This window comes from Hyperolius riggenbachi, chromosome 7 (genome assembly GCF_040937935.1).
Source record: "Hyperolius riggenbachi isolate aHypRig1 chromosome 7, aHypRig1.pri, whole genome shotgun sequence".
Taxonomy (NCBI): Eukaryota; Metazoa; Chordata; class Amphibia; order Anura; family Hyperoliidae; genus Hyperolius; species Hyperolius riggenbachi.
The window spans coordinates 249,852,289-249,866,904 of NC_090652.1; the positions used below are offsets into that span (position 1 = coordinate 249,852,289).

A 14,616-nucleotide genomic window follows, 5' to 3' on the forward strand; every position below is an offset into this window, starting at 1 on the left:
ACCTGCTGCTGTTTTCAGAGGCCACTTAGCTGAACTAAAAAGGCAACTGCTGAAATGTAAAAGAAACACTTTCTATTGTGTGCAGTGTGGCCGAGGTATAGGCCTCTTTCACAGAGAAGGACCCAGAGGGCGCCGCATGCCCGGTTTTGTGGCAGTGTTATAATGGCACTGTCATTTTTCCCGGGTATGCGGCTTTAAGCCCTAGCATTCAGGGCCCCTGCCGAAAGGCGGGAGCCAAGGAAGCACAAAAAAAAAAAAAAATAGGCCTCTTTCACAGTGTGAGGTTAAAGTCGCACGTTAGAAAAAGTTTTAACATGGACTAACGCACAGCAATACTAAGTCTGTGCAACATTCACAGTGCACACGTTGCGTTTGTGTGTAACGTGAAGCATTATTAGAAAGTGCTGCATGCTGTGCGTTATACACGTTATTAACTGCGGACTGTTTGCACATGCTCAGTAATGACCTGGAGGCATACTTTTCATTGCCTGTATACAACGATAACAGGGCATATAATTGCGTTGTGACATTTTTGGGACGTTGCGTTGTTAGTTTGCATTGCGATTAATGTCACATCAAAACGCAACGTCCCACTGTGAAAATAGCCTTAGTGTCAGAACACTGGTCTGTGAAAGTTCTTATACCAAGAATCATAAACCAACAGGGACCAAAATCAACATGAAAAATGACAAGACTGTATAGTGCTAGGAGCAGCGTACCACAGATTATCCTACCTCATTAGTACCATCATTTCCCAATACAGGATTAAATAATGCTGTCCAGTATCACAATGGAGATTCCCAGTAGGATTTAGCAAGTGCATAGACAAGAAAGCTAGCAGTTCATGGAAGCTGAGCTCAGTCTCTCTGGAGGAGATTACATCATTACTGACACACCGATCACCCACCGTTCTTCCACAGACTCACACAGTGTTATACAAAATCTCTCCACCACACACATAAATAATTTCCTTCATCGGACTGTATTAACAGGCCATCTTGGTCACTTACCTGATAGTAAAGTTCACGTCGTTTACGGTAATTGGTTAGCAGCTCTACATCATACAGCAAAATGGTTTGTGGCACAAACATAACATTAAAGTGGATCTCACATCAAAAAAAAATTTAAGGGGAGCAAAGCAAATTTGAAAGAAAAAATGCTTCTGCTCACCTGTCCACTATGGCAGTGCCAGCACTTACAGCTCCCCAGATGCCCTCATACTATTGTACAAAGCCCAGATGTATTCCCAAATCTGTGATCCTGTTCAAAGATGGCCAAAGAAACCTCTGCTTCTGGCCATCAGGTGGCAGTGATAAAGACATCCCAGTACAGCAGAGTTCCCCAACCTTGTCTTTAAGTCCCACCAACAGTGCATGTTTTGCAGGAAACCACACACATACACAGGTGAGTTAATCAGCTCTGCAGAGGCACTAATTAACTACCTCTGTGGATTTCCACAAAACATGCACTGTTGGCGGGCCTTGAGGACAGGGTTAGGAGTACAGGACCAGTCTGCAGTGACTCAGCTAGGGATGTTCCAGGAGGAGGGGCTGTGACCAGATTCCAGGAATGTTGCAGGAGGAGGGGCTGTGACTAGATTCCAGGAATGTTGCAGGAGGAGGGGCTGTGCCCCAGATTTTAGGAATGTTTCAGGAGGAGGGGCTGGGACCTTAGAAACTGACACTAGAAAAAGCTGTTGTGTTTCCAGCTGAAGGAGACACACTGACTAATCCCAGGAAACGCTTTACGTTATGGCCATTATACTGCTTAACGGGGACTTTATTTGTTGGTGGGGGAACCCCCCCCCCCATATTTAATAATAACCAGTGCTGAGAACAGAAAACAATATAACGTGGTCTTTCCTTACAAAGCAGCGACACGCCCCCTTTTCCTCCTTGTGCTGTATCATTAAGCGGTCATTGGGAAGGGGAGGGGAATCATTTTTAAAATATCCACAACCTTATGCACTAAAAATTACACTTCAAGAAATCAGTACAAATATAGTAACTATTTTCTTAATAAAAATGCTAAATAAAAATGATGCTTCTTGGGCGACGTACGCTTTAGATTCTAGCAGGAGTTAGGAAATAATCTAAATATGTTAAAGATTTCTCATCATTTCATTTTAATTGTACACCTATATACATATACAACACGCAGGCCGAGGAGGATTGCGCTTTTCAGCAGCTCGATTCCACAGTGGCGACCACCTTGCCGCTTTTTCTTGGTACGTCTTTTTTGGAGTACTTTTCCTTTTGTTTTTCCAGTTTCTCTTGTGCTTTTTTGATCTCTTTAATTTTCTTCTTGATGGTGGATCTGTCGGTCTGGCTCGAGACCCCCAAAGCCTGCAAAGCAAAAGAGGAATGACATCAAGTTACACTGCAGGAGAACTGAAGTGTATATATAACCGTATAGCTGAAAAGGTTTATGCGAGCTGAAAGCCGAGCTCTACAAGCCCAAATGATCTAAAGGTGCGAGAGAGCCGGATGAGAGAGATCTGTGGCCTGCCCAAATACCGCTACCAATTCCAGGCAGGTTTCAGCAAGAAATCTATTCACAATCTGCCTAGCATACATATGGATTTTTTATTGTTAAGGGAATAATTTTTTTGACTTGTTGCAGGTTTTATTAGAAGTCAGTTAACCACTTCAGGACCAAAGGTTTACATCCTCCCCAGTGACCGGGCTTTTTTTTTTTTTTTACTTATTAGGGCTCTGCAGCTTTAAGTGCTTGCTGCAGAGCCGTACAAGTCAGCACACAGGTGATCCCCACCTCCCTTTCTGAGCTTTCTGTTGGTGGGCTCCGTTCCCTTCCGGCATGTTTGTTTGTTTGTTTATATATTTATTTATTTTTTTATTAAATTTCCTTTTTTTCCCCTCCTCCCCCACCAGCCAATCACCGCGATCGGCTGTCATAGGCATTAGCCTATGAGAGCCGATTGCTCCTGTGCCTCCACAGGGGACAGCCAAGTGACACGGCTGTCCCCAGTACAGTGCTGCCTTAGATCGCAGTGCTGTACATGGATCGTGATTACCGATGGGAGACTGACGATTCGTTCTGCCAAATGAGCCATAATTTTTCCAGAATGCCATGTATGAAAAACTGATGCCCAATAAAAACTGATCAGTTTACTGAATTAGTTTTTGGATGTGTGCAGTGTTGAAGTAAAACTGATAGTATTAACAAAAATGGCCTTCTGGAATCGATAACACCATACTCCTTTGTTCTATACATTTCCTCTTATAAGACTAGTGCTCTTGTTTCACATGGTTTCATAGGTTTGGAATGTGTTACTAGGGATGATTTGTCTGTCTGGGGAACAAGTGCAAGAGGAGGAGTCACAATGCCAGGTGGGGTAAGAGTGCGAGTTAAGCACCTGTCCATTTGTGCCACTCAAGAGAGCTTTCTAGCATGCCCACACGGCTTTACACTCCCTGACAAGTTGCCATTACTTGTTCCTTGTACTTCCTCTCCACCAACCTTATGCAATTTCATGAAATAAGACTATGGTAGAATATCAGTAACATTTACCGATATTCTGCTACTGGGCTGTGTTTGTAACATTCATTAATATTTTACTATTGTTGTTATTGATACTTTACTACTGCTCAACCTAATCCTACTTCTTACACAGAACCTTCCCCCTCCAATTCCCCAAACCTGAAAACACGCTTCCCGATGCCTAACCTTAAAGAGAACCTGAGGTGGGACACAGATGCATGTTCTCTGCCTAATGACATGGCTGTGTGTCCCCCCAACCGCCGCTCTCTGCCCCTCCACCACCGCGCTATAGCCTCCCAGAGTTTAGCAACAAGATTTGTCGCTAACTCGGAGGTAAACAGAGAGGAGAGAGCCATGGGAGCAGCGTTTTTTGCAGCTACCTAATCCACTCAGCCCCACGGATCGGGTAGCCTACTTTTTCTCATTTCATTTTTTGAACCCACTGTGGGCTCTCTTTAAACGCACAGGCATCGTTGGATTAGTAAGACTGACAGGAGAAAAGCAACATACAAATATTTTTCACGCTTTCGAAATCCCTTACCTGTAACAAATATTCGGACTCTCAAACGCATAATTTTACTAGCAAGTAAAATAGCTACTGTGTATTCTAGTCAGGAAAGCAACTTCTCTGCAATGGCAGCCTCCATATTTTCTCCTTGGGCAGATATATATTTGCAGTGAAAGCTAGCCTGTACACAAGACAGGATAGATAATGGCCTCAATTCACTAAGATCATGCTGGAGATAATAAGGCAAGAGAAAACTTACCTCCACACATCGATCTTGCCTTATTAAAGCGGTATCGTCACCATAAAAATCTAATTTCAACAGCAACTGGTCTGAGTGTATTAAGTGATAAAGATGCTGATCCTGCATTCAAAACTTTTTCTGCTGTTATGATTTGGAGTTATCACATACTTAAGGAGCACTGGCCCTTTATTAGTCAGTGCCAAACAGTTGCATGCTGGGGGATCTTTTTATCTATAATATATTGCTCCTCTTCCATTTCCCTGCTAGCTGCTAAACACGATCCCCTGCTTACTTGCGTTTACAAGCAAGGCTAAAGTGATTCAGGGATTGGAGGAGAAAAGAAAAAAAAGTAAAGGGCAGATATGACATCAGGATTTAGCCTAAACTGTGGCAAAAGACATGGTCCCCACCAGGAACAGAATTATCTTCATTTACTATATAACATTCACTGAAATCAAAACGTGGACAGCACAATACATGTGTTAAGTAGATCAAGTATTTATCTACCTATATATGTATGTTTTTTTCCCTGGCATAGTATGGCTAATCCTACTGCTTTAAGGTGTAGAGATAAGTTTTCACAGTGAGTTATCTTATCCCTTCAGTCCTTCAGTTACCTCCTCTGTAGTTCTTTTCGCATGCAGTTAATTAACAGCCTGTCTTTAAAGGGATACTGTAGGGGGGGGTCGGGGGAAAATGAGCTGAACTTACCCGGGGCTTCTAATGGTCCCCCGCAGACATCCTGTGTTGGCGCAGCCACTCACCGATGCTCCGGCCCCGCCTCCAGTTCACTTCTGGAATTTCTGACTTTAAAGTCAGAAAACCACTGCGCCTGCACGCCCGTGTCCTCGCTCCCGCTGATGTCACCAGGAGTATACTGCGCAGACACAGACCATACTGGGCCTGTGCTGTGCGCTCTTGATGACATCAGCGGGATCGAGGACACGGCAACGCAGGCGCAGTGGTTTTCAGACTTTAAAGTCTGAAATTCCAGAAGTGAACCGGAGGCGGGGCCGGAACATTGGGGAGTAGCTGCGCTAACACAGGATGTCTGCGGGGGACCGTTAGAAGCCCCGGGTAAGTTCAACTCATTTTCCTCTGACCCCCCTACAGTATCCTTTTAAATTTAGAATTCTGGAGTTATTTTAAGGAGAGTTATCTTTAGAGATCTCTCCTTAACTTAAAGACAGAAGAGTTAACTTTAGATTTGTCTGAGGTAAAATGTTTCTGGAATACTACATGCCTCATCACCATGGTGATAACTCAACAAACGTTATTAAAGACAGGAGATAACCTTAGTGAATTGAGGCCAATATCTTGCCACTCCCAGCACTGAGAAACCTGCAGTCACCCTAGTGCTCCAACATACACAACAGGTGACCAAACCCCACAATTAAGGAATATGCAGATTAGTGTTCAAATATAGATGCAATATTTAATTCAATCAACCATAAAAACGCAGAAACCGATTGGAGAGTGGGCACTACTCTGTTCTGATTTCACTGATTGCACTGGTTGTGATTTTATGCGATTTGATTTGTGTGGGTCCCAGTGGTTCAGGACCCACAATGTGAGTATTGACTTCTTTGGAGTTTTTATGATTGATTGAAATAAATATTGCATCTATAGTGGAACACTAATCTGGTATACACCTTAACTGTGGGGTTTGGACACCTGTTGTGTGTTGGAGCACTAGGGTGACTGCAGGTTTCCCAGTGCAGGAAGCGCGGAGATCTAATCCATTATCTGTACTGCCCATTTTGGATTAGGATCTCCGGCTACAACACAGCACTTTATTCTGGCAGAAGAGTAGAAGCGCTTGTACATACTCTATTCTACACAGCACACGCTTGGCCTTACCTTCAGCCGGTCGCTGTCCAGCAGCATTAGCTGCTGCCCGTCAATGTTCTTTGCAGTGAACTCGGTGATGTATTGCTCCATGTTCATCCCCATCAGCCAGTGACACACCTGCTGGGCGCTCCAGTCACACACTGGCCGGCTGAGCCACTGATTCTGCTTCCCGCTTGTGGTGACATCATCATCGAGCGCCTGCAACAGAAGAGCTTTCTCATTCAGCTATATGGGAATCCGTGCTCTGCTATTTAACATATGCATGTGATTTTATTTTATACTAGTAGCTAAAGAGCACTGAGTGAGGTCCTGAGGAGACATTTTGTGGCTGCTGGGTGCTGCTGTCTGGGTGGCATCCAGGCCAAAGGAAGAGAAAAACATGAACTCCCCAATTCTTGGCACGGCAACAGTCATTTCTTGTCATCTAGTGAATTCCTGGCCCGAGTCCTGCTCGTCTAGCTGCGCTTATTTGGTCATTATCCTCGTCTAGGAGGATTTCAGATGGGACTCCAGACTAGACCCTGATAAAGGGAGCGATGGACTGATGTATATTTCATACTATAACATTACAAGGATCATGATTCAGGATCCAGCTTCCTCCGAGTCTCTCACATCTATGCACAGCTAACCTTATCTACAGACTGCCACAAGCCGCACATGCTCCACATACAATCTATAGGCACAGAGCCAGCAGACAGCAGTTGGGCTTACCCAGAAGGTTCAGTTAAATATACAAATCACACACTTTGAATTACTAGTGTTAAGTATTCGTGTTCAATGATAACATTCAGTCACTGCACAAAAACACAACAGACTTCCCAAATTGTGAGCTTTCTGGCTATTCCTTAAGGCATAAACGTAACATTCTGACTGGTTACTGTAACTAAATATACCAGTTCATAAAGGAGAGATGGTGAAGCCCCTTTCCGGTTCTTCTTCCACCATCCCTAATGTCAGAGAGGCTTGTGCTCGTGACAAGTAAACGATCCTCTTCTCAAGCTGCATTGTGATTGGTTAATAAATCAGCTGGGCACCTACCACAGACAGAATAACTTTCGTCATTCACTAAAAAGCTGCAATCCTAGTGTGCCACTGAATTTACTTCTGGAAGGAAACCATTATTACTAAGTGGCCCAAAAATAATCCAGATGAGGTCATACAAAGTCTTCCAGGCCCAGACCAGAGTCTTGCGGTACCAACAAATGAGTCCGAATAGAGTAAGGCATGGCCATGGCAACCACTGGTCTCCGTTCCTCCACTGGTCTCCCTTCCTTTGCATCCACACTCTGCCCTCCTTAGGACTGAAGAGATGTGGGGAACTGGGATTTGCCAAAAGTAAGTGTGCATGAGTGCTGTACTGACCATCTAAACTTCCTTATATGGGTAGAGAGGCAATGTCCAGAGAGCCAAACCCCAAGCTGTTGTGAGAGGAGCAATGCAGTTCACTCAGAGTGAGCGACATCCGCCTCAAAGTTGAGTCCTGGAGTTTGGCTTTATAATTTACTGAATCTGAGGGAAAAGATTTATCTAAACAGGAGAATCACCACTTGTGGAGGATTGACAGTTTTTTTTTTCAAGAAAGAGTTGGAGTCTAACAGAATATGTCTTATGCTAGGTACACACCATACAATTTTCTGTTAGATTCTTCTGTTAGATTTGCCTACAACATGGAAAAAAGCTATCTGGCAGGTAAATCTAAGAGAAAATCTAACAGAAAATTGTATGGTGTGTACCTAGCATATGTATGGAAAACACACACTACAACTGAGACAGGAGTTTCACAGCACAGCAAAAGGATATTTCCAATACAGACAACACTACACAAATCTCAACACGAATTAGTTCTGCTGTAGAACACACTTTTGCACTATATTCCCCATGCTGCTAACCTTGAAACCTCCACGCATACCCTTGAAACGTACTGTGTAAAAGTCAAGCTGTACATTTGTGTCCACATCTGTTTGCCAGATGTCAAATTCCAGCTGGTGGTGTTCTTCTGACACCTTACTTAGTATTTCTAACCCACCCTCCTATATACTAAGTCCATAAGGGCATAGCCTTTTTTTTTTTATCTTCACTGTATCGGTTCTAACAAACCGTGCCTGTATGGAGGTTTTCATATGCCGCACTAACCATGTATAGATTTTTATACTTGCATTGCTTGAGGTTATTTCAATATGTTGAACTATGAATGTTTTTGTTGGCCACTAATATCTATACAGTAAAATCCACTTATAGTGAACTATTTTGCCAGTCCCTTGAAGTTTAATATAGCAGAATTTGTCATACATTGTATATTTGTATATTTAAGTGCATGGTGGGGACTCTAGGCCTGAGCTTACTATAGCTACAGGTTTATCATATTTGAGTTTACCATAATGAGATTCTACCGTATTCCACTCCACATGGCACTCTGAAAGACTATGGTGCTACACCCAGTCCCTAAACTGTACTCTTGTTTCATTAAGCTGCTGCTGAGGCACTGCACAATGGTGGTTGTTGGCCTTTCTTACATGGCATATATGGGTGGACTATGCCACACAGGAAGGCACACAGTGCTGTAGTGAAGCCCCTCAGATGCACAGTATTTCCTCTTCCTTTTATCAGTGTGTAGCACTCCCTCTGGGGTACCTTGCAATCTCCTTTACTTAAAAGTGAAGTCATTCTGCTCCAGTGTATAGAATGGTCTTATGACTCCGTCTCCCAGCCAAAGCTGTATTAAGTCTACTGGCTCTTCAAGACAGAGAACAGCTTTGAAGTCTGAGGCCCCCATCAGACTAATCTGCTGCCCTCTGACTTCCTCACTAGAAACACAAAGGCACTGATGAAATCATTTTATGATGAACTAATCTGTGTATTGTGTACAAAACACAAAGGAATCAAAGAATAACTTTCTGTTGAGAAGAAATAAATGTCATTCTACCTTCATCCTAATCCTTACTGCCACCTTTATCCCAAACATTAGGACTACTTTACATAGAGGGGTCTGATGGCTAAAGCTACCTGTGTGTTACCATGTGGTTCTTTACACATGTATGCATCTGGATGATTCACCTATAACCCAGGGCTCTGAATGACTTTATCTGAACTTCCAGTATTGGCTGAAAGCTAAAAAGAGGTCATAAAACTTCTGTGTTCCTGAGAAAAAACACACCTGAGTGCAGGAGCCAGAGAATAAGCTCAACAATTCAAAATAGGCCATTGTGGGAACTATTATAAACTATTTTCATTCATCCAACAGAGTCAAAGTTTCAAGGTTAACTTTAACCTTGTAATACAAAATAAGACAGTGAGACTGAGACTCTAGTAAAGTCCATTTAGGATTAAGACTACAGATACAGTACAGTTTATCCTGTCAGTTTATTTTCACTTCCGGTTTGCTCTGAATACATGGAGTTTGCCAGGTTTTTTTATATTTTCGTTTCTTCTTAAACATTTGACAAATTTCGGGCAAGAGGTCAAACCAACATTTAATATGAAACCATAGCAAGTCATATCAGTTATACTTTCCATCTAGCCACTATGAACAATTCATTCCATGATACAGATGACTCATAATTCCCAAATACACACTGCTAAGAACTCCACTGGGAACCAATGATTTTTGCATACCAGAAATGTGTCATGTAAACTAATCACAGAATTAACCACATTGAGACACGGCGTTCAACTTATGTACTGAAATGCTGAACAGATTTATCACTTAAAAACAAACATGCAGCTTACAAAGAATGTATCAGAGTTGCAGGTTTTGTCTTCTCACTTCTGGTAAACACATCAATGGGGGGGGACATGAAAAAGCTCCAATGACATTTTCAGTGCCGCTCACATTCTAGTTCAGTAAGTTTCCAGGAATGATTGCAGTTCCCATTACCAGTACTGTGAAACACTAAGCAATATACTTTTTTTTTTTATTGGACACTGAAAATCTTTCATGGTGGGGCTTGTTAATGGGCCAATCCAACTAAAACATAAGAGGGGCCTTATGAAGTCGCTAGGCACAACATTCACGTGTATAAAGGTTTGCCTGAATGCAAGTAACCTGCTACCGTCTACACTGAACTGATACTTGGGATCATACTTTGCCTGTCTTTTCATAACAACAGGCATCTTAGTCTACGACGAGTCTTCGCACATATTTATCCTGTTTTCTTGCCACTTTCAGATACAGAGCAGAATGTAAATAAGTGGCGTTAATCAGCTGTGAGTTTTTTACATTCCTATTACTCACATTTCGAAGAGGCCTGTCAGTGGCACATATAAAACGGAATGGCGTTCTTAAAGGACCACAATCTCTCTAAAATTTGTTAGATGTAAAATACATATAAACATACCTATATGATGTACATTTCTCCTAGAGTGAAAAGCAGTATAAGTTTTTCTCTTATGTTGCCATTGCTTAAAACAGGCAGTCAAAATGTGATAGTTTTTAGACTAGTCTATCTCCTCATGGGGTATTCTCAGTATTTAAACGATAGGTGTCAGCGCCAAGGTAGAAGGCGACCGCAGCCGAGAAGGACAATGTCCAAAAGTCCACACAAGCAATAAATATACAAAGTCAGTGCAGGTCTATAATAATACAGCTTTCGCCATTTTCTGATATACAGGATCCTTGCATAAAAAAGGTAAAGAAGCAAGGCTTACCAGATTCCAACAACCCACATTATAAGGTTGTAAACAAGTGTGATAGATGGTCCGCAGAACTCTCAGATGGTGTTTCACCAGCGATGTTGCACACCACAGATTACTCCGGAATGCAGTAGATATCCTGAGGTCACAAAGACTCGCCAGAGGGGAGTCCAATAGCATAGTAGCATGAAAGAGATATACGGCACATCTAAGTGTAAACCGTCTTTATTACGTAGCATATAAAACAATTAGTAAAAGGAAAAGGAAACTCACATACGGGGCCCGTGCACTGGGAACCCCGAAAAAGTAGTGCGCATAAAATGGTCAATAGTAGACCTCAGATGTAATGGTGCCGCCTATCGCCTTCCCTATAGGCGGCACCATTACATCTGAGGTGCCGTATATCTCTTTCATGCTACTATCCTATTGGACTCCCCTCTGGCGAGTCTTTGTGACCTCAGGATATCTACTGCATTCCAGAGGAATCTGTGGCGTGTGACATCGCTGGTGAAACACCACCATCTGAGAGTTCTGCGGACCATCTATCAAACTCGTTTACAACCTTATAATGTGGGTTGTTGGAATCTGGTAAGCCTTGCTTCTTTACCTTTTCGTTCAAGGATCCTGTATATCAGAAAATGGCGAAAGCTGTATTATTATAGACCTGCGCTGACTTTGTATATTTATTCTCAGTATTTACTTTACTCTTTACAAAAGCGCTCCATTGAAAAGGATCTATACGAAGACAGCAGCCAGCCTCCCTACTCATTTGCACACTGTTCTGGCAGTTGGACTGAGTAACTACCATTCAGTAAGTGCGAAATATAGTAGAAAAAGACCGCTCAACCTCTGATACCTTGTGCAAGGTGCTGGAAACCGGACAGCAGAACAGGAACACAGGGAAGATGTCCGCACACTCGCTGGTATATTCCAAGGGTTTTTATTTCAATCCAAATCGCACATACAGAGATTGGCTGACATGTTTCGGAAAGAATCCTTACTCATAGCCTCCAAGTGCATTTGAACAAAAAGAAAACCCGGAGAATCCCCCATGAGAAGAACTAATCCAAAACCTGTCAGATCTTTAAATATTTTAAATACCGTACTTACTTGTGAGCTCCAGTGACATAGGGGGAAAAATATAGTGCATTTTATTCTGGATCAAGTGTACAGTTTATAGGTATGAATTTAAAATGTTACTATTTTTCACAATAGTAATCCTATAATGTAAGGGCGTTTGGAATTTTAAAGGGTTTTTATTTGTTCATTCTAACAATGTGAAATGACACTTCCTGTGACTGCTCCATCTTTTTTTAACTCAGTGCAGCAATGGTTAGTTTCAGGGAAGCATTGAGGAGGCCTCATATTGTGGCTGGCACGCCACTACTCTCTTCACCTCTCCTCTCTGATAGGCTGCCACAGTGGCACAGGCAGAAGCACAATACCTCCTAGACCACGCCTACTGGGCTGCTCCAAGAGACCCCTCCCACTCACATATGGCATGATCTGTTCTGTGACCCTTAACTAAACGGGGGGGGGGGGGGGAGTGTTTCATTTACCTGGGGCTTCAACCCACCGCCTGCAGTGGCACTGTGCCCGCGCCATCCTGGAAGGACCTCCCGGTCCCCTGCAGCAGCTAGCTTTCGTGGGCCACTGCGCCTGTGCGGCCCTGGCCTCGCTTGCACTCATGTCGCCTTTGCTGTCCTGCACATACACATTACTAGAAAGTCTTGTACTGCGCATGAGGACGCCAAAGGCGACTCGAGTGATGAAACGCGCGGCCACGACTGTGCAGGCGCAGTGGCCCGCCGACTGGCCAGTCACCAAAAATGAAACTAAGCCGCTGCAGGGGACCAAAGGATCCTTCCAGGATGGTGCGATCACACACACATGCTAATAGCTGATCTCTGACAACTTCAACAACAAAAACAGATCAAGTTTGTGCTCCATTAGAAGCCATGGGTCAGCCAACAAAACCTGGATTTTGTGGCACAGAAGAAACTTTTTTTCATGCTACTCTGTTATCACATTTTCTGCATGTGCTGGATGCTTGCCCGGATGCTGATGCAACTTGGAAAACATGGAACCAAGCACGAGAGTCAGCTGTAGACTGGTAAAACTTCCCTGTAAGGTTAGATCTGGAGCGGAGTTTTGGGCTATTATAAATTCTTGTCTGTGAATAGTTCTCTAGAAAGTATGCCAGTGAATGTTGTTAGTAGCAGTCCTCTATAAGTCATCCTGTATTTTAGTTTTCTTGGCCCAGCTTTCATCCACTTGCTAGATTAACACAGCACAACAAACATGCGGGTACACAAAACACCAACACGACACCATGTGTGGCACAGCAAAGCACTCACCTCATTGGAGGAGAAGGTGAAAGTGTGTGAGCGCCCCGATAGAGAGGGCTCTGCCACCAGCCCTGACAGCTCAGAGCAGCGGCTGTAACTGTGAACATCATCTATCAGAACTCTACTCTGTAAACAAGTAAAAATAAGAATGTATTACCTGCTCCTCAGTGAGGAAGCAAACATAGGAGCAGCAGCTGCAGCAATTGAAAAAAAAACCAGAGATAGACACACACACACACACACACACACACACACACACACGTGTCTGCTCCTTTTGAAGACACCCCATTTGTATTAGTTTTCAGACAGTTATCACCTTAACATTTGTCTTCATACTGTAGAGATGAAAGTTAAAGGGACTCCGAGCAGTGCAGAAACTATGGAAAGATGCATATCATTTTAAAGCTCTCTTTCTCCTCTTTCCAATGATATATAAACCGCCACCCTACGCCTTTTAGTTTTCGCTATTTTCGCGATTGAAATTGCCGCGGCCGCGATTTCGATCGCGAAAATAGAGAAAACTAAAAGGTGTAGGGCAACGATTTAGGTGTCGTCAGAAAGAGGAGAAAGAGAGCTTTAAAATGATATCCACCAAGCCATAGTTATATTGTATTACACAGGGCGACTTTTTGTCAAAGTCAGCAGCTGCATTCAGCAGAATGGAGCTGCTGACACTGGGGAAAGTGTCGTCCTGTGTAATACAATATAACTATGGCTTGATGGATATCATTTTAAAGCTCTCTTTCTCCTCTTTCTGACGACACCTAAATCGTTGCCCTACACCTTTTAGTTTTCTCTATTTTCACGATCGAAATCGCGGCCGCGGCAATTTCAATCGCGAAAATAGCGAAAACTAAAAGACGTAGGGGCGTGGTTTATATATCATTGGAAAGAGGAGAAAGAGAGCTTTAAAATGATATGCATCTTTCCATAGTTTCTGCACTGCTCGGAGTCCCTTTAAAGTAGGATAGAACTAACATAACATTCAATAAAAATGTGTTTTCCTACTTTTTACTACCCATACAGTTATCACATTTGCTTTTGTGCAAAAGTAAAACGACCGGTCTGTTTACAAATCACCAAAGTACAGTTTATCTGCTCTGAAAGCTGCCATTGCATTCTACTGCATAGCTGCTGTCTATATATAAAAATCTATCGAGTGATCACTTCTCAGTTCTCTGCTTCTACAGCAGAGAGCGCTCATATTCAGCACAGCTAGGAATGTATACTAATTGTAGCAGACAAAGGCCTCAATTCACTAAGCTTATCTCCTGTCTTTAAAAACTCTTCTAGAGTTGTTACCATGGTGACGAGGCATGTAGTATTCAGGAAACATTTTACCTCAGGCAAACCTAAAGATAACTCTTTTGTCTTTGGAGTTATTTTAAGGATTAAAGAGTTAACTTAGAATTAGACAGGCTGTTCATTAACTGCGTGTGAAAATAACTACAGAGGAGGTAACGTAAGGAATGAAGAGATAAGATAACTCTCTTACTAGTGGACGTAAGTTTTCTCTTGCCTTATCTCCAGCATGATCT

The 14,616-nt window shown here is 42.8% G+C and overlaps 1 protein-coding gene across 2 annotated transcripts in view; it reads right to left on the reverse strand.

Moving 5' to 3' along the window:
* Positions 1–2,101: 2,101 nt before the first annotated feature.
* The window catches only part of LOC137524946 (neurabin-2-like), a 141,688-nt gene continuing 129,173 nt past the window's right edge, over positions 2,102–14,616 (reverse strand). Inside the window, exons 17-19 of one of the 2 annotated variants that reach the window (XM_068245481.1) lie at positions 13,088–13,204; positions 6,111–6,299; positions 2,102–2,345 (exon numbers count right to left, since the gene is read on the reverse strand). In XM_068245481.1, coding sequence (XP_068101582.1) covers positions 2,181–2,345; positions 6,111–6,299; positions 13,088–13,204 — 471 coding nt within the window. In that variant the 3' untranslated portion in view covers positions 2,102–2,180. The remainder of the gene's footprint in view (positions 2,346–6,110; positions 6,300–13,087; positions 13,205–14,616) is intronic. The other variant, XM_068245482.1, reaches the window with a different exon arrangement.